We start from the raw sequence: 21218 nt of genomic DNA on the forward strand, positions 1-21218 counted from the left end.
TCATTGTAGTAAAGGCATCAGGGTGACTCACTGGAGTAAAGGTCTGGTTGGGTAAAACAAACTAGAGGTAGAATAGGTATAAACTTGCATAGACAACAACTGCCTGTCCTTTGTACATGTCCTGGATTCCCTGGAAATTTGTCTTAGGGTTGTGTTTGGGGGGAGTTAATGTCTTTTCATTTGGAAAACCTTTTCAGTAAACCAAAGCACTTTAATGAAGGACAGCAACATGTCATGCAAGATGCATTCACATAATACCCAGAGCTCTTTCCAGCACACAGCCAGAGCAGTAAAATTGTGCACTGGGCATCAGGTTAGTAACCTTGGTAGCTCTGGATGTGTCCAATTTTCCTTTCATGTTTGTTTTAGAGTTAGGTGCTTATCTTGCGATTGAAACAATGCTGAGATTCTTAGAAAATAATTTGTTTGCAATAGCTGGGTTCTCACAAAAGGACCAAATATAGCAAACCTCTACATAAAACTGTGAATGTTGGTATGTGCTAATGTTGCAGAAAATATCACCAAATAGTCCCTCTTCCACCAGCTGCAAAACTCTGAGGCTCAAATAGAATGCAACCGTGAGAGAAAATTAAAAGCTGTTGAACACCAAGTTGTAATACTTTGAATCCTGGTGCCTGTACTGGGTCATTATGAACATGCCTTGCTGTTGTGAGGGGTCAAAATACGCACCTTATGCCACTGGAAATGAATAAATAAACTGTGACAAACTCCAGTTTCTTAGACCTTAATATCTGTGAGGATTTCTAATGGTGTTTTAAATCTACTAAGCTGCCTGGCCATAGTTTGGGGACAAATAGCGGACAGTTTAGTGAGCTTTAGCCATTCACAGAGAAACATTTGTGGTTCGAAAAATTTTCTGCATGAAACAACAGACAAAGCAGTGTTACAAACTTGTGCCCTTGTGTTACCTGTCCTTTTTTAATGTATTATTTCTTTGGCCTTATTTTCCTGTAAGTGAAATGACCAAGCACTGAAAAAAAAAGAGTGGAATTTTTCTGAAATTTTAAAATCCTGGAATGATTTTAATCAAACAGCCTGATATCTGTCACAATGCATTTTAGCCTACAGCTCTGCAATGCAAAGTTATGCAGAATTCAATGTTAAACAAAGCAGGCAGAAATATGCTTACAGAAGAAAATGAATCATACTTGGAAAGAACATGAGAACTCCGTGTAACAAATATTTTGACAGCTCAGACTTTCTTAACTTGCTTACTTCCTCTCTGAAGCTTTTAGATAGCAACACATGGTGAATGGTATTAGCAAACCTTGTGTTTGTACAGCAAGCAAAGACTCAAAACCAATTTAAAAGTGTTAAAAGATTTAGCCTAACTCTACTCTTGGGGGGGCAAGTTGTTATTTATTCCTTTTTCATGGGTAAAGAAATAGAGACACTGGGCATTGAATTACACTGCTGAGAGTATCATGAGAGGTCTGTGACAAAAATGGGATTAGATCTTCTCTTTTGCCTGTGATTTTTAACCCTTATTTCCCCCTTCCCAGTCCAAAAAAAATCAGATGTCTTCACTTATGTCAAAGAAGATAGTTTTCAGTGTTTCCTGCTTGGAAGATTTTTCAATCGTGAAGCAATAAGATTGTTAACCTTTCAGGTTAAGCATAATAAAATGGGCTCCAGGAAATTTTGAGTGTGACGTGTTGCTACTTGTACACTTTGTACATCTTGAAATGTATGTGGGATTTTAAGAACCTATGAGCAACTCTGGTGCATGGTCCAGACATGCTGTACCTGAATGAGGACACGATGAGTTATGGCCCGAAGGCAGGAGCACTGTTCCTGCAGCCGCCTTCCAGCCTCTACGGGAGGGGAGCGAGCACTGAGCTCAGAGCCCCTCCAAACCCTGCCCACAGCAGGGCTGAACCCAGTTCTGGCCGAAACAACTAAGGAGTTGCACCGTGGTCACCACTGACAGCTCTGGGAGATGATCTGTTCAAAGCACACAGCACCTAAAAAGCCAACAATGTTCTGGGCGTCACGAACAAGGATGCTGAGAACAAGACAGAGGGCATCATTTTGCCTCTGTATAAACCTTAGTGTGCCCCGTCTTGTGTGCTGCAACCTCTTCTGGTCTCCACATCTCAGGAAGGACTCATTGGAGTCAGGAACGGTAAAGAGAAGATCAGCTAAAGTCACCAAGAAGATGGAGCAGCTAAGGAGAGACTTAAAAGGCTGGGATTGTCCAATTTGGAGAGACGGTTGCAGGTGTGGAAGGTGTGTCAGTGATAAAATATTATGAAATCATGGAGACACAAAGATAAGGTGAATGCAGAGCTGTTATTCACCAAACCCTGCAACACCAGAACTAAGGTGCACTCACTGAAACTTTAAAGCATAGGGAGTAGTTCAAAATGGGAAAAAGAAAAATGTATCTTGACACAGTGCAACTGAACTCTTTTTTGCCACAGAAGGCAATGCAGACTGAAAATACCAGCAGGTTCAAAAAGGGGAGTAAAAAAAAAATCATAGACAATAGGTAACACTAAGGGGAAGAGGCAAGGATGCACTCTCCACCTTTCCAGTGTTCCAGCAAGGCAGAAGGTGCCGTGACACTGCCATTTGAGGGAGCACCATTCTGTACTTAATACAATGTTACAGCAAAAGCACCAGGACACAGCACTGGAACAATTATTTTATGTTTTTCCATTACTCACTGGACAACAAAATGGTATTTCAGTTGTTAAATGTAGGGACCTCTGTCTATATGTTAGAGTGCCAGCCTTGAGTTCCTGGTAGGAACCAGATGTGGCTAACAACAGGTTGGACTCCAGAAGGAAATCCTGGTGCCACTGGGTGTTTCGCAATAGCTTTGCTCATGTAAAGGTTTCCCCCGTTGTTTATTACGATGTGTGGGCTCCCAAGATTAACCTAAAAGTTCTTTGCTTATTTAATTTTCCATAGGAGAGAGAATCTTCTGGCATTTTGTATTTCATTTAAAAAAATCATAACTCACCAATTGTATTGCTTTTATAAGACTTAGGAGAATTTGGTTTGCTTTCCTATCATTAAGACCAAAATAATTTTGGGCATAATGATGATTGTCTTATTCAGTTGATAGGAGGAAGAGCAGAAAAAAAGAAGGAAAGAAATAGAAGCTCTTTGCAAAGAGTTGTTTCGCATTGTAGCCAACTGGTAGAGCAGGTTTTTAATAAAAAGGGGCTGAGAGGGAAGAGAGAAATCTACAGTATATCAGCATATATGTAAATTAATATATCTGTGTAAAGACATGTAAAACTGTCTAAGAACATTCCCCTGAAAGAAGAGAACCAGGCAGTCAGGATGCATTTTACAAACAAAGGTCTGAAGAGCAGCACTCTGTTTATGTTGCTGTCATCTTCACAGTATTTCTTGGTATTATCTAAACAAACCCATTCAAGTCTTGGTATTATCTAAATAAACCTATTTCGGCTCCTGCATTCTCCTTTTTAAAAGCCTCCGAACAGCCTCACAGGGGCAGCATCAAATTGCTAAAGCAGAGAAGAGCACTGAGCACAGGATAGTGCTTTTTTCCCCAGACATTCCTGCAGAGCAATTGCACATCTGCTCTGGAGACAGCGACCCGTGGGAAGAGAGTTGAGTCTCTGTAGAAGTATTGAACTGGGACACCTGAATGCCTCTATTAAAGAAGGCTTAAGAGTAGGTGTAAAGTAGAGGGCTACGAAGAAGGCAAGACAGATGAGACACTGATGCGAATTTAACATTCCAGAACAAGTAAGGAGTGACAGAATTATATAGGAATTCTGCCTGGAAAACCACAGAAACTGGATATAGTTCTATAGTTCATTCCAGTAGAGATTAATAAGCATAAATTACAAATAAAACTGTTTCTGTGCTCATTTAATCTTCAGAGTAAACAAAACTTTTCCTGTTAAGGTCAGCACCTAAGCATAAAAAACGTGATGTTCTTGTAATCAGTGCAGAAAAAGAATCAGACACACTTGTTTTTACCAAATTGCAATCTGATTTTGAAAATATAGACGTGCAGGAAGAAAACGTTATAACCAGCTTACCTGATATGCAGCAATGATCAACTGGAGAATATTTCCAGAATCCTTCTGTAGTCGTCCAACAGTAGCTCCAGGAATAAGTTTTGCATAGTTCTGAAAATATATTGAGAAAAATCTAAAGCATAAAAAAAAAGACTAAGTGACAAGGTAGGTGACAAGGAGCCACCATCTGGAAAAGAATAAAATATATTGGAGCCAACTAAAATAAAGAATAGTGACATTTTCAAGGACCCTTGCAGACTCAATGACACACATCCTATTGAAAAAGTCCTATGGAGAAGTGTTTCACTGAAAATTAATGGGACATATATTGCTAAATCACCTCTGTGTGCTCGAAAGTTTGATACTATAGTATTTTTTAGCTGTAATTTTTTAAATTTAGAAGGAAGATATATTCTATCAACAGTTGTGTTTTTCTTTAGTAAAAATAACCAAAACCAGATTCAGCTGCTCTACTGTTGCTGTACTATTTGAGAGTCTTGGACTCTACATTCAATAGCAGCAGTCACTTTTTTATCTTTGCAAGCAACTCAGCATCTTGAATTCTAATTAGTGAGGGCACAGAAGTTAAGAAGTTTAGACTAAGGGCTACAAGAACTTTGAACAAAGGCCCGTAAAAAACTGCTGCTGGTTTGTGATGGGTGTAACACTCCACATGTATCCCAGTAGTCTGTGGCTATGACTGGTTGTATGTTGACTATATGTTAATAATATAGTGCCAATTTAACAATGGATTTCAGTGATAAGTTGTCTTTTCTTTTTGCATTAAATTGCATTGTGATGCTAACATGACATCTATCAGCTAGATTTTAAATATGCTCAATTAAAATTTGTCTTGCCTGATTGTTAACTACATGAACTCTTGCATGTACCCATGCCTTTGGAAAATAATAAGTGTTCATCATTAAAAACACACATTGTAGCATTCATTTTCCTTTTGCATTTTATCATATCAATGCTGTTATTTTAATGAAAAAAAAAAAGTCCAGAGAGCTATTAATAAACATGGATAATTTGATACCCTTATATCCCTCTTACACTTTACATCTCCAAAAGCTCTGTGATTACTTTATATATTATGTATGGAATACTTATCATTCATTACATTTCTAAAGTGCTATTGTAAATCAGTGGGATTAACTGCATTTTATGTTACAGCTGGTGACTTTGCATTCCTGACTCCTCCTGTGATTAGTGCTCTCTCAAAGATTCTTAGAATATTGAAACTCTGCAGTCTGTACACATGGACCTTTCAGGAGATAATTATGAGAAAAGACGATAAACCTGGAATTTAAAGTATAGCACCCTTTAATCTGTGGCATGCAAAACAAACAGCAGGGATATACTGTTCTGAAGACTTCGTTTTATCTTTCCTCTTTGAACAAAAATTTTCTGCATGGTGATACAAGGATGACGTTGCAAGCCCAGTCTAAGTGTGTATCTCCAGTCCATTGGTTAAACCCTACCTTTTAGCAAATATTTCTGTTTAACCATTAACAAGATGAGGCTTTGGGAGTGCTACTATCATAAAACATCCAAAGAATGTCATGGAATTGAGTCTTTCAGCAAATACTCATTAAAAGGTGAACGGCCTTTTTATAGAGATACTCTGGTTCATGTTAGTGAAATTTGACAATTATATATTTGAGTTCAGTGGGGTTATGTCTAATTTTTAGCAGTGTAAATGATAGAAGAATTTTCATCATAAACAGAATGTCATGCCAAATTTATAAAAATAATCTGAAATTCTGTACAAGTGTGGAGACTGGAGTATTTTTAGTTCAATTTTCAGCAGTGAAATGCAGACTGAAACCCCCAGTTTTCAAGCTGTATTCTCCTGTGATATAAAAAGAAATAATTTGTTCAAAAAAGAGCAGTTTCTGCTTCAATGGCAGTGCTGCTTAGCCAGGATTAAAGAGGATTCTTTCCCCTCATTCAAATTTGAATATTTTTTTAAAGATTTCTGCTTGAAAACAAATAATATAAACAATAATAATAACTATTTCATGAAACCTTAAAGACTGGTGTTTTCTTTTATACCAAAATAGGATTTACACAGTTTATCAAAATATCATTATTACTGCAATATTACAGATGCTTTTTAAATGAATAGCTTTCAGAATAAAAACATTCCCTGCTGCTTTGGTACGAATCAGCTGGGACTAATGATGCAAAAAAGTTAGACATATGTGAATAGATTTTAAAATACCTTTCTTTGGAGAAAAAATAATCCTTTTTATAAATAATCTCAAATTATCAGGGCTCAGTGTGAGGAACTTCCCTCCCTATCTTGCATTTAGTTTTGAGTGGCCTCATAAATGTTTCCAAGCGACTGTTTTTAAAGTTCTTGTGGTCAGGGGAGCATCAGACCTAAACCTTCCCCCTCTTTCAGATTGCTGTGCAGTAGCTGTTTGGTTGCATGGAAGGATCAAAACTAACACCAGCTATGTTCCAAGCATATGTATTCTGTGTTTGTGCAATCTGTAATATTTGTGTGTTAGATAATAATACACATACATGTATGTGGATAAACTGAAAATTCAGTTGAAGAGGATCAAGGATATTAAATGACTGAATTATTTGGGGCTAAATTGTTGGGGATTATACAGGGCTAGAAATATAAAATATATATTTGACAGTCTGAACACTGCACTTAATACTAATGGAATCTATCAAGTCTATTTAAAAAGGTGCTTTCTAAGTCCTCACAGTCCTTTTTAATCTACGTTTGTCCCTAAGAACTGAATTATAAATAGCAGTGGTCAATTTTTGGATCTGATATAATTAGATGCTGAGTTCAAGTAGATCTGAGATGAGAGATTTGGGAAGAGGTTTTCCACCTCAAAGGATAATTAAGTTTGGGAGGGTTTTCTGAGGGAGACTGCAGAATCTCCATCACAGAGGCTTTTAAAAAGAAGTAAGTAAAACACAAAGACAAGAGTGGCTTAATGGTGGTGCCCAAGTGCCAGTTTAGGGTCCTCTCCCAGCTCTTCCAGGCTACCTGAGAAGTGGCCTTAACACAGGAATAACTCTCATTGCCTTGCTTTGTTCTTTTTACATTCTTACGCATGAATACCTGGTCATTTACATTTATATTACAAATTTGAATCACAGAGATGAAAACATGACGCTATTGTCCTGTTTGCAGGTCCTACATATACCCTTGAAAGTATACTGTAGTGTGGAAAAACTACACTGTGAGACGTATATAAGACTCTGGTACTTGCTTTGACTGATTTGCCCTATCACCCACAGGACAGAAAGCAGACCAGAACAACTATAGCTATCCAAGTAAATGACAGAAAGCAGTATTGAAAAGAGGAAAGCAGCAGATAGAATATATTCAATGGGATTACTATATATCCTACAAGATAGAAGATAGTCGCATTTTTTTTTCCCTAACAAAGAAAGTAACAAGAACAAACCATTCCCTAGCTGGGTTAGCAATGGCTTGCATTTTTTGTTAGCTATAAATCTTCATTTAGTGTTCCCAGTGAACAAATGGTGCCCACTCGATATCTTTGATATTGGTATAACACTGACACAGGGATACTGAAATAGAAAACCCCTGATAAGAACACTGTTGGCCAACTCTGAGGATGACCACCAGCAATTTCCAAGGGAAAATATAATGCCATCAGTAAGAGAAAAGTTTCTTTGGACAAAATAAGGCTTTGTAAATCAAAGAGATGCTTCCAAACTACCTCCTAGAACAGCTCTTATTCATGCAGCTCCTATTAAAATCAGCGAAAAAAATTCACTTCTCATTAATTGGGCCCCTATTAAGAAATTGTTGAGCAATTATGAGATTTAGTAAATGGTTTTTAGTGCACAAATATTAACTAATCTATGCTATGACTATAAAATCCCACTGCATTTGTAAGTGATTGACTCCTATTATTGTTGATCTAAATTTTCACGCTTCAGCTCAGTATTCAATACAGTCTTTAAAAAAGCCAGGCAGTCAGGGCTCCAAGATGGAGTGTTTCCTCCCTTGTCAAGACTGTAATCTGAGAATCAGTTTATGAAAGATGTGACTCTTGTAACTTTTGTCAAGAACCTGAAGTATTAGTTTTTCTCAAGACAACTCTACAACTGGAACCAGTCAGAGAAGCACTGAGGAGTCTTCCCTGGGTTACACAGTGGGCAGAAATAGAAAACCATCATACTGGTGAGGACCTCAAGGACTCATCCGCTCTCTGCTGTAACACAGGAGCTTTGTCCTTACCCTTTCTTTCCTATTTTTCATGTGGTTATCACACCAGAGGAACACCTTTCTTCTCATTCCTTTACTTTTGGCTTTTAATGAGGAATGTTGTGCAAGGATTTTTCCTTTGGAAAGCCAAGCTTATGGTATCAGCAGAATCACCCTTATTGATTCTCTCTCAAACAACCTGAATATATTTGGAGGCACAATTTCTCTCAACTTGTCCCCCTTCACGCAGTGGTATGTGGCCAGGCAGCCAAGCATAGGCTGCAATACCCCTTATTATCCTCACTGAATTCTTATCTGGAGTTTCTTTTTGCATGTGAAAATTTCTTCCCAGCAGAAGGACTGGAAAGGAAAGGAAATAAGAATTGCCAATATCTTTCTTATTTTATCTTGAGGGCTTTTGCTCACATTCACTGCAAAAAGCTCTGAAGCAATGAAAGGAATATGTGTACCCAAGGAGCTCTTTACAAACAGAATGCCCGTGTTCAGCTCTGTCCTTGCAGCCTCAGCTCACAGCTGGAACACCAAGGGGCCAAAAGCAGCATGGAGCATCAGGAGGGCTTATATCTGTGGAGGCTGAAAACAGGTGCCTGCACAGATGACTGATGGAGCTGCAGGTATGAATGATATTCAGTTTATCAAAAAATGCAGATTTTGCATGTCCACAACCACTGCTCCTCTGTTCTCCCCTCTCTCCTGGCTCCCATTTCCCATGACATGACTTCATAGGGCATGAAATTACTTCATAGAAAAGGATTCTGCAGATCCTAATGTCAAAAATTCTTGTAATAAAGTGTTTTCCCTCAGTGGACATGAGGAATGATACATGAGGGAAGAGGACTTTGTCCATCATGTTTTGTGTTTTTAGTCTTGCCACTACTTTCCTATTTGTCTCATTGGAAGGAGACACAGAAACAATGACAAATTAATAAAACTCTCAGGTCAGCTGAAAAAAGCCCCATTATCTCAGAGCTGAGCATGAAGACAAATGTATTTTTCAGAATATATTCTTGTCTTATAAAAGTGAGAACAGGCTCAACTGTCCTCTAGCCTTATAAAATACAAAAGGCTAATCATAATGATTACACTGAATAGTTTAGCAATGCTTAGTTTGACAATCCTTGATTTAAAATATTAGTGTGAGTCAACTTGAAATCCAATTTAAAAGTTACCCAAGAACATCAAAATCAATACATGAAGAAGCACTTCCTAAGTAAAAGAGCCTTTGTCAGATGTATAATTTCGTAGCTATTTTTATTACATAAGTATCTTACAGAATTCATTCCTTAATACTAGAATTACTGTGTCAGCTGTGAAAAAGGGTGAACCTTAAAACAAATATGGGAGAACTGACCATTTTAGTTTGCTCACCTCATATATGTGAACTTGCTCATTTGTTACAGCAAAAATTAATAAAACATTGTTTTGCACAAGTTTGTCAATTAATTGTCCAATTGTGGGGTACTCCTGCAAACAAACAGAAGAGAGCCACATCAATCCATTTTTCATGTGCGTCCAGTCGCTAATTATGTCCCATGAAACACACATTCAAATGATCATAACTAACACTGTATTCGCTGTATAGTATAAACTATAATTAGGCACTACATATATACAAAATAAAAGATAGTGTATATAATTTCCTTGCCTTGTTTTTAAGGAAACCCCTCTGAGAAAAGTACAGTGCCAGCCTCCACACTGGGACACTTGGGTCAGTAGCATCTGTGATATATATATAAAATCCAAAGAATAACACTGCACCAGAGCAACTGGGTATTTGTCCTACACTGAAGACCATAGTGTATATATTCGGTGGATTTGAACACTGAATCTTAAGCTGGTAAGTTCTCCTACATGAACACTGTCCTACAAATTCCTGAACTCCTCCTGAATTCACACCCTTACAGGGAACAGGATTAATGGACATTTTGCCTTCCCTGCAGAAGGAAATACGAGTCAGTCCTGTTCCGTGTGTTTTCTGGGTTAGCAGCAATAAGATTTGTGCTTTCTTTTTTCCTAGTTATAATCTATCCTAACTCCATACAAACACGCTGTTTCTTTTTACTGAAATGTGCAATTACAAATAAAATAGATTACATGAAATATCTGGGTTCCCCAACTTTTACACATTTCAGCAATAAAGGTATACTTTCACTAATTTTCTAAGTTGTTCATGTTAGTCTTTAAATTTCCAGAATGCGAGAGTTGTACAAAATTCATAGCAAATTACCAGAACAGTTGACATGGAATATTCATTATTGTGGTCCAAATGACAGTTCCCATCATTAGGAATAACAATCCCTGCAAGTTTACTGTCCATCCCAAAATGGGAATCGGCATCACTCACAAACACCAGCAAATGTAGAGAATCATTCCTCCATCCAATTTTGTCCTGTCATTTAAAATATGTTAGTTTAGCAGGCTGTATTGCACTCACAATATAGGAAAGCAGCAAAAGATTGGGAGAACGGCATCTCAAAATAAATGAAGGGAATCATTTTACAAGGAGTGTCAAAAACATCACAACATCTCTGAAGAGATGATGTTCATTCCATTGTCTTTGGCTAACATTTTGTCTCCCCATTCCTGTGTTTAATAACATGGGCTGGCCATGTTCATGTCAATCTGCTTGCTACTCTAAATATAGTTAACCAAAAATATTTAAAGAAAAAAACAATCAAGAAAACAGACCCAGTAATTACACAGTTGGTTTTTTTTTTTAATCCCTGGCAATTAAAAATAAACACTAAAATATTACAATATGCATGTTTTACTTGGTACAGCCAAAAGTATTTTCACACAACTCTAATGAGGCTCTTGGACTGCATTAAAAAAATCTTGAAAAATAATGATCTGCTTCTTTGAAATACAACCATATAATACTAGAAGTGCTAATATTAAAAAATTACTATTATATATACCTAGAAGTTTCAATTACCTTGCAAACAGCTGCCTGCATAATTGCATCGAATCCTCCCTCTGGAGTGTCTATATTAGCAGAGATTCGCTGTCCTTTCACAATTTCATTGAATTTTTCAGCATCATTTGTTAGTGGCAAAACATGTTTGTAACCAAAGGTGGGTAAGCACTCGTATGGTACACTTCTACAAGATAAGTCAGACAGCTTATGGATAATACAGAGTGAGAAATCATTACAATGGCTACTTCGCAGGCCTATCTGGATTAGGTTTTGGTCATGTATCTCTGTGTCTGGTGACATCTAGTCACTTTATCTAGTGAAAAACGTAAGAGTGAAAAACGTAAAGTGAAAAACTTTATCTAGTGAAAAACGTAAGAGAACCGTAGAGCATCCAGTGAGGTGGGCAATGCAATCAGGTCTGCATAAAGCCTGGGAAATGCCTCCTAGAGTGGAGGAATTCAGCCAATTAACGACAGGCAGTCCTTGCCGTGCTCCCTGCTCTACCTTGTTTTCATGTTCAGAAGCACATTAGGAGCTGTAGTCCCTTAATGACATTCAGGGAGCACCACCAAGCTGCTGCAGTCCTGCTTCAGGCTGCAGAGCACAGCTTCTCCTCCACACAGGTTAGAAAGGGGCTAGGGCAGCCTGGGGTTGGGGGATACTGCTAGACCTGAAGGGAAAAAACAGGAAAACAACATCGGCGGGTAAACGAAACTGCTATTCTGTGTTGGGTTTGAGTTTGCACCTGCTTGGTACAGCAATGTCGTAAAATTCTTATATATGTGTATATTCCAGCAAATCAAAGAAAAATACGTAATTATTCTGCATACCTGTTCATTAACGCATTAAGCACGTTTGTAACTAGCAGCAAAAGCTAAAAAGCAGCATCCCTCCCAGATTCCTCTCTCCAAATAACATAAGACTCAGCAGAATAATGATCAGAGTGAGAAACTAGAAGAAACAAATCTTGTTTCCCAAACTGACTCAGTTACAGCTGGAAGAGGGCAGACGTTCCAGTGAGGCTGCTGAATTGAATTTTATCCTAAAGATTAATATTATGACTTGCAAACAGAGGTAGGTATTTTCCCTGCCTACCTGCAAGGGTTGTTTATTTCTTCAGCTGTAGTTTTGATAAATGGTGAAACTGGTTTTTCAACAAAAGATCCAAACCCCAGTCTGAAGTTGCTTGTCAGTTTTGACATTTCTTTGGAAAGAGTCGAACCCAGTTCTTTGATTGTATTCAGATCATCATCCATGGAGGCTGAAAGGTCCATGAGGTAATAGAGATCAATTGGATAATCTTCAGTTTGGCGAACCTTGATCTGTATTGTTTCTTCATGTCCTATGAAAGTCATGGGAAAAGGGAATACGTATCAGCACTTCTAAATAGAAGTTATGGGCAACACCAGGTTGTTCATAAACTTATATATATGGTGAAAGTTATGTAGTATTTCAATTCATCAGTGGAATTAAAAAAAAAAAAAAGGTAAAAAAATCTCTGTCAACTAAAATCTCAAACAGGAGGTTTGTAAAATTAAAAGCCGTTCTAGTGTTTTTTCTAAACTGTTCTTCAGTAAAGGCATAGCCATAGATTTACAACTGATTGCTGTAATTTCAAAATACAAGAACATCACTTTGGCATGATGCAGCTTTAGAAAATCTAGATATGAAGCTAATTAAAACTAAAGGTAGCACTTATGGGACATACCACATACTTCAGAAATTTAAAGAAAAACAGAGTGTATGCACAGGTTTTATTCTCAGTTCCAACACTAGAATATGACCTAACTAGGTGTCTCTTACGTTTCTTTATTCCAAATTTTCTCCAGGAAAAAGTCACATCTCAAGGACCCCAAAGTAGGTCTGGAGTGTTTCCATAAATGTCACTGGTACCTTGTAAATCCTCAAAGCAAGATTTTATGCTGCCTCTGAGATACGCTGTTTGCCAGACCTGCGGGGGAGAGGCACAGGAGCAGGGCTGGAGGCGGGGGGCGGGGGTCCACTCTCTCACTGCCACCTCAATGGCAAAAGAATAGAACTAAAAAAATATATCCTTACTTTTACGAGGTAACCAGCGCTTCTGAAAGTAGTTTGAACTCAGTCGAACCTAGCTTCCATCTGATGAGTCAACAGATAATTTTGGACTCACCACGGGCTTTTTATCTTTATTCTATCAAGATTTATTTCAGACCATTCAGTCTGAGAAGCTTCAGTGTATCACATTGGCTGAAAAAAGATATCCCACATCTATGAACTGAGTGACTTACCTGGTCGCAGCCTGAGAGTTAATTTTTGAGGAGAAATCTGTGTGACATCAGAATTGTTCTTCTGGGTCGCTACAGTTAGGGGCTTGTTTCTGTGAATTTCTACTTCTGAAATGGGAAATTCAATCGAATTCAACTGGCATCCTTTTGACAAAAGGTTTTCTGGAGTGTCACACCTCCCATGAATTCCAGACGAGTCCGTGTAATTCTAAAACAAACAGGAGAAGGAATGGATGAGTTAAATGTATTTACTGACCAGCCACCAGCACCTGGCTGACGAAAGGTCAATCCAATGCAGGGAACAGAAACAAAGGTGCAAGTTAGCGCAGACTAATGCAGAAAGAGATCTAGGTGGCACAGAAACCTAAATTTGCCCTTCATGGATCATGTCACACGGGTGTATAATTAATGTAACTTACACCAATTTGGTGTCCTGGGAGAAACTGCTCTATTGTTGGGGTATGGGAATTGTGCCACTCGCTGCATTTGGCTTCTCGCAGTACTGGGAATGATAACACAAAGCCCCTGTGAGCCCCTTGTTTTTCTATTACAGGATTATGCCGCAAAATCATCAGTCTTTCCTAAACAGTTTTGAACTGCTGACGGAACAACATCATTTAATAACAGAAGAGGTCTCACAGATAATAAACTCCTACAAATTTTGTGACAAACTAATAGAGGGAACACGGGATACCCGGTGTTCTTTTCTATTTTTTTCTGACCTACACTTTCTCCTCAACACTGATTTAACGTGTTCAGTGAAGCAGGTAGCAAGTTTTGTTACTCTGCCCGGTGCTTAACAAGCACCACAGCCTCCCTCCCTCACTCCCCAGCGCCGGCGGGGCTCCTGGCATGCCCACCTCTATTTGGTTACATTTGGCCCAGCATCCTACTTGACCTTCTCTTGTCTGGAGGAAATAACAAGCCTATCGATATCAGTTGGATAGCTTGCAGTTTGTTTTTGTTACTCATTTCAAAGCACTTGATATGCATTTTTTTCCACAACACTGCTGCAGGGTAGGTACTATCCTTGCGTAGCAGTGAAGTTAATGGTTAGTTTTACAAAAAAGCTTCTGTGCCTTATTACCATTTCCCAGAGCTATGCCTAGAGTTTAGATCCTCAAAATCAGTCATCTGCCTCCTGAACTGGAAACTGCTCGGGCCTGCAAGACCTTTTGACCAAAACCTGGGCAATGCCTGGCAGAACCAGCACTGAAACATTCAATTCCTGGCTGATGGTCATGGGCCCATACCATGGGGCTGCTCTTTTCTCCTGGATTCGGGTAAGCAACCTAGGGTTCAGCCATTAAGCCACAAATATTCTCTGAATTCAATCACTGAAAAATTTTCCATCCAGAGCAGAACAAATTTACTTTAAACCTACTAAAACCAGAATTGGGACCCTTCTTTCCACCAAAATGTCACCCTTCATGCCTGAAAATTATCAGGGATCTTCTATATCTTGGTGGAAGCAGTGTTGGGACACCTGATAGGAACAGCAGTTTACTATTCTTCAGACCGAATCTGATGTCTTTGCTCAGGCAAAACTCTCGCCAACTGCTTCTTGAAGACCGTGTGCATAAAAATCATGTACCATTATAAAACTTTCACAAGGAGATCCGTATCATCTCCTTTACTTACACACTTTGAGTTGCTGGCTTTTCAAAACATGTGTGAAGAGGCAAACTCTACTTCAAATACAATTACAAGGTGTGTTTTTATTCTACAGAAAACAGTGGTTTCTTTGGAGGCACTTGTGTTTACTCTGACATGAAAGCTGCTACGTATTTTGCACTCTTAATGTGTTGTGCTTTAGCAAACAAGTGAATAAGCCTAAGAACAAAGAAAAAAACATGTTTACTACTCTGAAGTTTTCAATAGTTCCACAGTTTTTTTGTTAAAAATTCAATAAATTGTGTTTAATTTTTGTTTTCTGAAAATACATGGCAGTAGACAAAATTATGTGATCAAATCTCATTTCAAGAAAAACCTGTTTTTGTTGTTAAGTACAAACATTAAAACTACTGCAAACATGGTAATGTGGGTGTTTTTTCTTCCCATGGTAACATTTTTTGCAAAATGCTATATTATTTTTAGCAAACTTACGTTTAAAAAAGTGCTATTTGGTCTTTGTCAGCTACTTCATAAAGCAGTATGTTAGTCCCATCCTAGGTATCATTTTGCTATTCGAAAAAGCAAGAAATACTTTTAACAGCAAAGCTGTATATCAGAAACTATCATGAAAAAGACTTATTTTATGTCTCTATTATTTCTGACAAGTTTTTAATTGTGATAGCTGACTATCTTGCTAACATTAATGAATATAGACCTAGAATATTTACTGTGAAGTTGGGAGATATTATTTAGCATCGTTTACAGGTGAAAGTTTTAAAAGCACAGATGTTAAGTAACTTGCCCAGGGTTACACAGAAAGTCTGCAACAGATACATAGGAAACAAATCCAGATTTATCTTTTTAAGCCCAACCAAGTGTTTTAACCAAAACACTTACACCTATATCATAGTAATTATAAAACTGACACTATCATCGTACTCAAAATCAACCACAGATTAATCATTTGTATATGCAAACTGACTGGAGCACCTTCTGTTTCCACTGTCTGGCTTGGCATGTAATATGTAAGACGCAGTCTGGTCTCGGACTCGATGTCTGGTGCTTCATCATCAGTGCTGTGGGTGAGTCAGCCCCGAGGCTGATGACCTGACCCCCTCTAGTAGCACTTTTATTTCTGCCTTAGATGTGGAAGGTTGGTTGTTTGGTTTTTTTTAAATAATAATAATAATAAAAAACCCACAAAAAAACCCCAAACCCAACAATGAATAATAGACCATAAAGTCTAGATTGAATTCCACGTTTGATCCCCAGGAAGGCTTCACTAAGCACTGCATGCATTACAAAACCATGGGCTGACCCAATTAAGTCAATACTTCATCACTCAGAGCCACTACAAACACTTCAAGTCTTACTTTGATTTTTTTGGTATCATTTACTCTACCTCTTGAAAACACCAAGCGCAATGTGGTCCAGAAAGCAAACAATCTTCACAAGTCACTGCTCTTTCCTGAGAACAGGTCCCTAAATTTAAATCCAAGAAGATAAAAGACTATTAATAATGTGTTTAATCATTCAATTTATGAAGAATCTTGTCATTTAGAGAATGTGGGAGGTGAAAAATGCACACATTTAGCCATATTTAGGATTACTGATAAAATTCCTTCATAAAGGTATTTCTATTGGTAGAAGATTAACTCTCTAATAAAAATTAAACCCCCACAATTGCTGGCAATTAACATACTTACTTTTGCATGCTTTATGGGTGGCATTCACTGAGAACATGCTACTTGTTTTCTCCAGTGCACCTGATAAAGTGTTACATGTGTTTCTGATATGGTGCAGGTAAGACATAGCCAACATAACCAGGGATATTAAAAGAACAGATTTATGGTCACTCTATATGCTTAAAATTGCTTCACTTAGTTCTGTAGATACTTGATATGATTTTAATTTATTGTGCAAGTACCAGTGAAACACAGAGTCACATGTATGGTATTAAGTTTCTCAGTGGATCAAACAGCGATTAGTATAACAAAAATTGCTCAAATGCCCGTCTCTTTCATACACGTTGCGCTATGTAATGACCACATAAATCTTAGACGAATTTGCAGGGTAGCCCTACAGCAGTCTGTCAAAAAAACAAATAGTCATTAAACAGAAAGGACTTATTAAATACAGAAGACAGAAAGCTATTTCGTATCAACTTCAAGCAAGAAACAATGCAAAAATGGTTTTGAAATGGATCTCCCTGCCCCTGAGCCTTACCTTGCACACAGTTATTTCTTTGCAGAAATAGGAAACAGAGGCAAAGCAATTCAATCCCCATTCGTTTTCAGTGCTGGCTGCGTGACAAAAAAATATTAGCGTGTTAATTATCATCCGCATACAGGTAGAATGTCGTAAAAATCATACATTCCTGGAGGGTATGTTTTCAGATGTCACCTACATCGGATTGCGAGGAAACTTCAACCCTACTGGGACAGACCATGAATAAAAGTGAAAACAAGGGCTACCTGGGCAGGTAAAGAGGACAAGCTGTGCATAAAGTAACGTGAACTTGGTTATCACTTCCTTGTTTTCCTGGACTCCTTATAAGGTATAAGGGGAAAATTCATTCAGGTGAAGATTTCTGTCAATCCCAGTCGCTCTGGGTCCTAGAGCAACCCAGCCAAGAGAGAGGGTTTTTGTGTGTACAGCAACTCTTAAAAGGCTCCTTTAAAATAATGCCTTTAATTGTTCCCTGAGGGAGTGCGTTAAGCAGACAGGTCATAGGATTGCCAAGTGAGTATACCTGGAGAGATGTAAAAATCCCATTTTTTCAGATTTCCTGATGTGGAGGGAAACTTGTAAAGGCAACTGTGAAAAAAACAAAAAGCAATCACTTATGAGAATTGAGGACCTGGCTTCAGTAATTCAAGATACAAAGTACATTTATTTTATTAGCATTGCAAACTGAAAAGGAAAGGCTGCAGTTTAGATTTTTTAGTACATAGAAGGACTACTAATTGCATTCTCAGTTCTACAACTGACTTGGAAAAAACGATCATGTCAGCTTTAACTCTGGGTAATAAGTGGCCAAATATTCCGCAGCACAGATACAACGATACAAGTTATTGCTATCTCTTTTTTTTTTCTCCCACCTGGAATGAAGGCAAAATATGCATTTCTTACAAACTTATTAAAGGAAATAAAATTTCTTATTTGTAGATTTCATCTCTGCCCATCTTTTATGCTCTGCTATCGTCTGTTTTGAAAATCATTTGTTCAGGACAAGCCTTCTCTTATCATAAGGGTTTGTAACCATCTCTACACACTGCAGCATAAAACTATAATTTTATCAGTTGTGTTGCTGGCCTGAAAACATATATCCTTTTTTTCTACAGTCAGAAATCCTACCAAAGTTAGCTCATAAGGACTAGGTTGCTTTCACCAAGAGAAATGGCAGGATCAGACCTCCCTTTTCAAACTGGTGGTAGCTGCAATCTTGGGGCAGGATGTGATGGTAGGGATGGGTCTATACTAGTTAAACTCAACATGCCTGGAAACATTCCTGGGCATTGAGGCCAACTGGCACAGAAAGACCTGAGTTTAAGCTTGCAAATTGCCTATTGGGACCATTCTAGCAACCAAATTGTGCCCAGGAATTGTTTCCAGAGAGTGTTAATTGGAAGAGGTCAAATTCATGCCAGGGAACATTTTAACAATTTAATAGCATAGGCAATCTCATTCTAGTGCCTGGAAATATTCCCAGCACATCCAATTTTACTAGTATTTACACAGTCTATGGGTAGTTTCATAGCAGCTCAAGCTGGATTACGTCAAGCCTACCTTTGCCCTGCCCTTGTGTTCCCACCCCTTTGCTCCTACCAGTACTCATGTCCAAACAAACAGTGAGCTGATTCAGACTGATCCAATTAAAATCCAATCACCTTCCATGGGGAAGGTGGGGGGCTACTTTTCACCTGGGTGGGTCCCTTGAATTGTGTGGCTGCCCAGTCCCAAGCGAGTGCCATGTCAAGGGAGGGAGCAGGAAAGACAGGCAGAGTTGGCAGGAAAGGTGGGAATACGTTAGACTGAATTTAGCCCAGCTTAGGCTGATGTGAAACCATATCTTAACATTTCTATTTACAACAAGATTCCTAAGCCTCCTTCAACTGCTTTCTATACCTTGGAGAGGCCTTTGTAAGGCACTTGTTCAGCTACAGCAATTTCCTGTGGCATGAAAAAAGCATCGATTAGATTACATTTCCTCAGCTGGTGAAGACGCAGCTCTGTGAGGACACTGTCTGTAACTACATAAGGTCAAAAAGAAGTGGAATCAATTGAAAATGTTTGCTCATACTAAGAAAAAAATCCTCCTGTAAGTGCCATCCAACACATCCTAATTCCCTGTTTTTAATTTACATTTGTGTACATGTCTTTTAATACCGTTGCTATGTCTACAGCCTTGTGGAGCTCCAAAACCCAGTGCTTTCCCTTTCAATGTAGAAGGCCACTTTATAGCTCTTACTAGCCCCTGGTAATACAACACCACTTCAAAGCGTGTGCTCAACAGACTTGGTGGCAGTGCTTCAGCCACCAAAAGGTACCAGACACCAGCAGTGTCCCAGATTAAGGACCAGCCAGCTGAACAGCTGGCAATTAGCAAATGCTTATTCTTAGATTCAAGATATTGAACTTTTTAGTGTAGAGAGAATGAATAATACAGCCTACATAAAACTTACAAATTCTGTTTATATTATCAGTTCCCCATTTGCTTGTGTGGTAATATTTTATATAGGTCTTGGCAAGGACAGTGTGACTGGAGGCTAAGTGCCTGCCTCTGAATGGGATGGCTGCCAAAGACTATCTGAACAAGTCTTGCCTGAATAAAATAAGTTAAGTTTCTGCAAATTACTAAGAACAGACCTCCCCAGATTGTCTGAAGAGAGCAGAGAAGGAAAAGAAAGTAGCAGAACAAACAACAACAAAAACACGCAGGGAAAAAAGAGAGAAAAATCAAGGTCAGTTTTGATTTTTTAAAACTCACACAATGAGAAGCTCACAAGACTGGACAGAGTGGGAATAAAAAACTCACTGATAGGGGCATGGGAGGTTGAGAGAGGTCCAGGAAGATAGCATGTACCAAGAGTAGATCTTGGGCAAGGCAAGAAGACCTAGGCAGGAAGCTGACAGATGATTCTTGTTTTGAAACGTCACCAAATATCTTCTGTAATATCTAAAGGTAAGTTGACCGGGAAATTCCTCTACTAATTTAATGCTTTATTTGCTTTAACTATCACACATGCTAGAAGAGCAGAATCACCATCCAGGGTAGCCATGCTGATGTGAGGAGGATGTGTAAAAGCCTTTGGGGTCCTGGCATTGCTTGGTTTGACAGCAAGTTCCCCTTGAAAAGCGGGACATGAGCCGGCAATGTGCGCTGGCAGCCCAGAAAGCCAACCGTATCCTGGGCTGCGTCAAAAGAAGCGTGGCCAGCAGGTCGAGGGATGTGATTCTGCCTCTCTGCTCTGCTCTGGTGAGACCCCATCTGGAGTACTGCGTCCAGCTCTGGGGCCCTCAGCACAAGAAGGACATGGACCTGCTGGAGCGGGTCCAGAAGAGGGCTACCAAAATGATCGGAGGGCTGGAGCACCTCTCCTATGAGGCCAGGCTGAGAGAGTTGGGATTGTTCAGCCTGGAGAGGAGAAGGCTGCAAGGAGACCTTATTGCAACCTTCCAGCACTTAAAGGGGGTCTACAGGAAGGATGGGGAGAATCTTTTTAGCAAGGCCTGTTGTGACAGAACAAGGAGTAATGGAGTTAAACTAAAGAACAGATTTAGACTAGACATAAGAAAGAAATTTTTTACAATGAGGGTGGTGAAGCACTGGAACAGGTTGCCCAGAGAGGCAGTGGAGGCCCCATCCCTGGCAACATTCAAGGCTAGGTTGGACGGGGCTCTGAGCAACCTGATCTGGTTAAAGCTGTCCCTGCTCACTGCAGGGGGGTTGGGCTGGATGGCCTCTAAAGGTCCCTTCCAACCCAAAGCATTCTATGATTCTATGATACATTTTAAATGCCAGTTGATACTATCTGCTATCTCTTTCTTTGTTAATCAGCATGGTGAGACATGGGTATTGCTCCAGCAGAAAATGGCATGAAGCCAAAGAAACCGCTGTAAGCATTCAGGTCGTGTGTAAATGACATGGAGCCTGTGGTAAG

General features: G+C 39.0%; 1 protein-coding gene across 1 annotated transcript in view; it reads right to left on the reverse strand.

The window, feature by feature from the left end:
• The window catches only part of ITGB6 (integrin subunit beta 6), a 32529-nt gene extending 15188 nt beyond the window's left edge, over positions 1-17341 (reverse strand). The window contains exons 1-8 of the mRNA XM_009486274.2: positions 17281-17341; positions 16457-16536; positions 13444-13648; positions 12272-12518; positions 11195-11360; positions 10487-10648; positions 9628-9723; positions 4047-4136 (exon numbers count right to left, since the gene is read on the reverse strand). Of these exons, the coding sequence (XP_009484549.2) occupies positions 4047-4136; positions 9628-9723; positions 10487-10648; positions 11195-11360; positions 12272-12518; positions 13444-13648; positions 16457-16536; positions 17281-17341 (1107 nt within the window). The remainder of the gene's footprint in view (positions 1-4046; positions 4137-9627; positions 9724-10486; positions 10649-11194; positions 11361-12271; positions 12519-13443; positions 13649-16456; positions 16537-17280) is intronic.
• Positions 17342-21218: the final 3877 nt, after the last annotated feature.

The sequence above is a fragment of the Pelecanus crispus genome, chromosome 5 (assembly GCF_030463565.1).
Source record: "Pelecanus crispus isolate bPelCri1 chromosome 5, bPelCri1.pri, whole genome shotgun sequence".
Taxonomy (NCBI): Eukaryota; Metazoa; Chordata; class Aves; order Pelecaniformes; family Pelecanidae; genus Pelecanus; species Pelecanus crispus.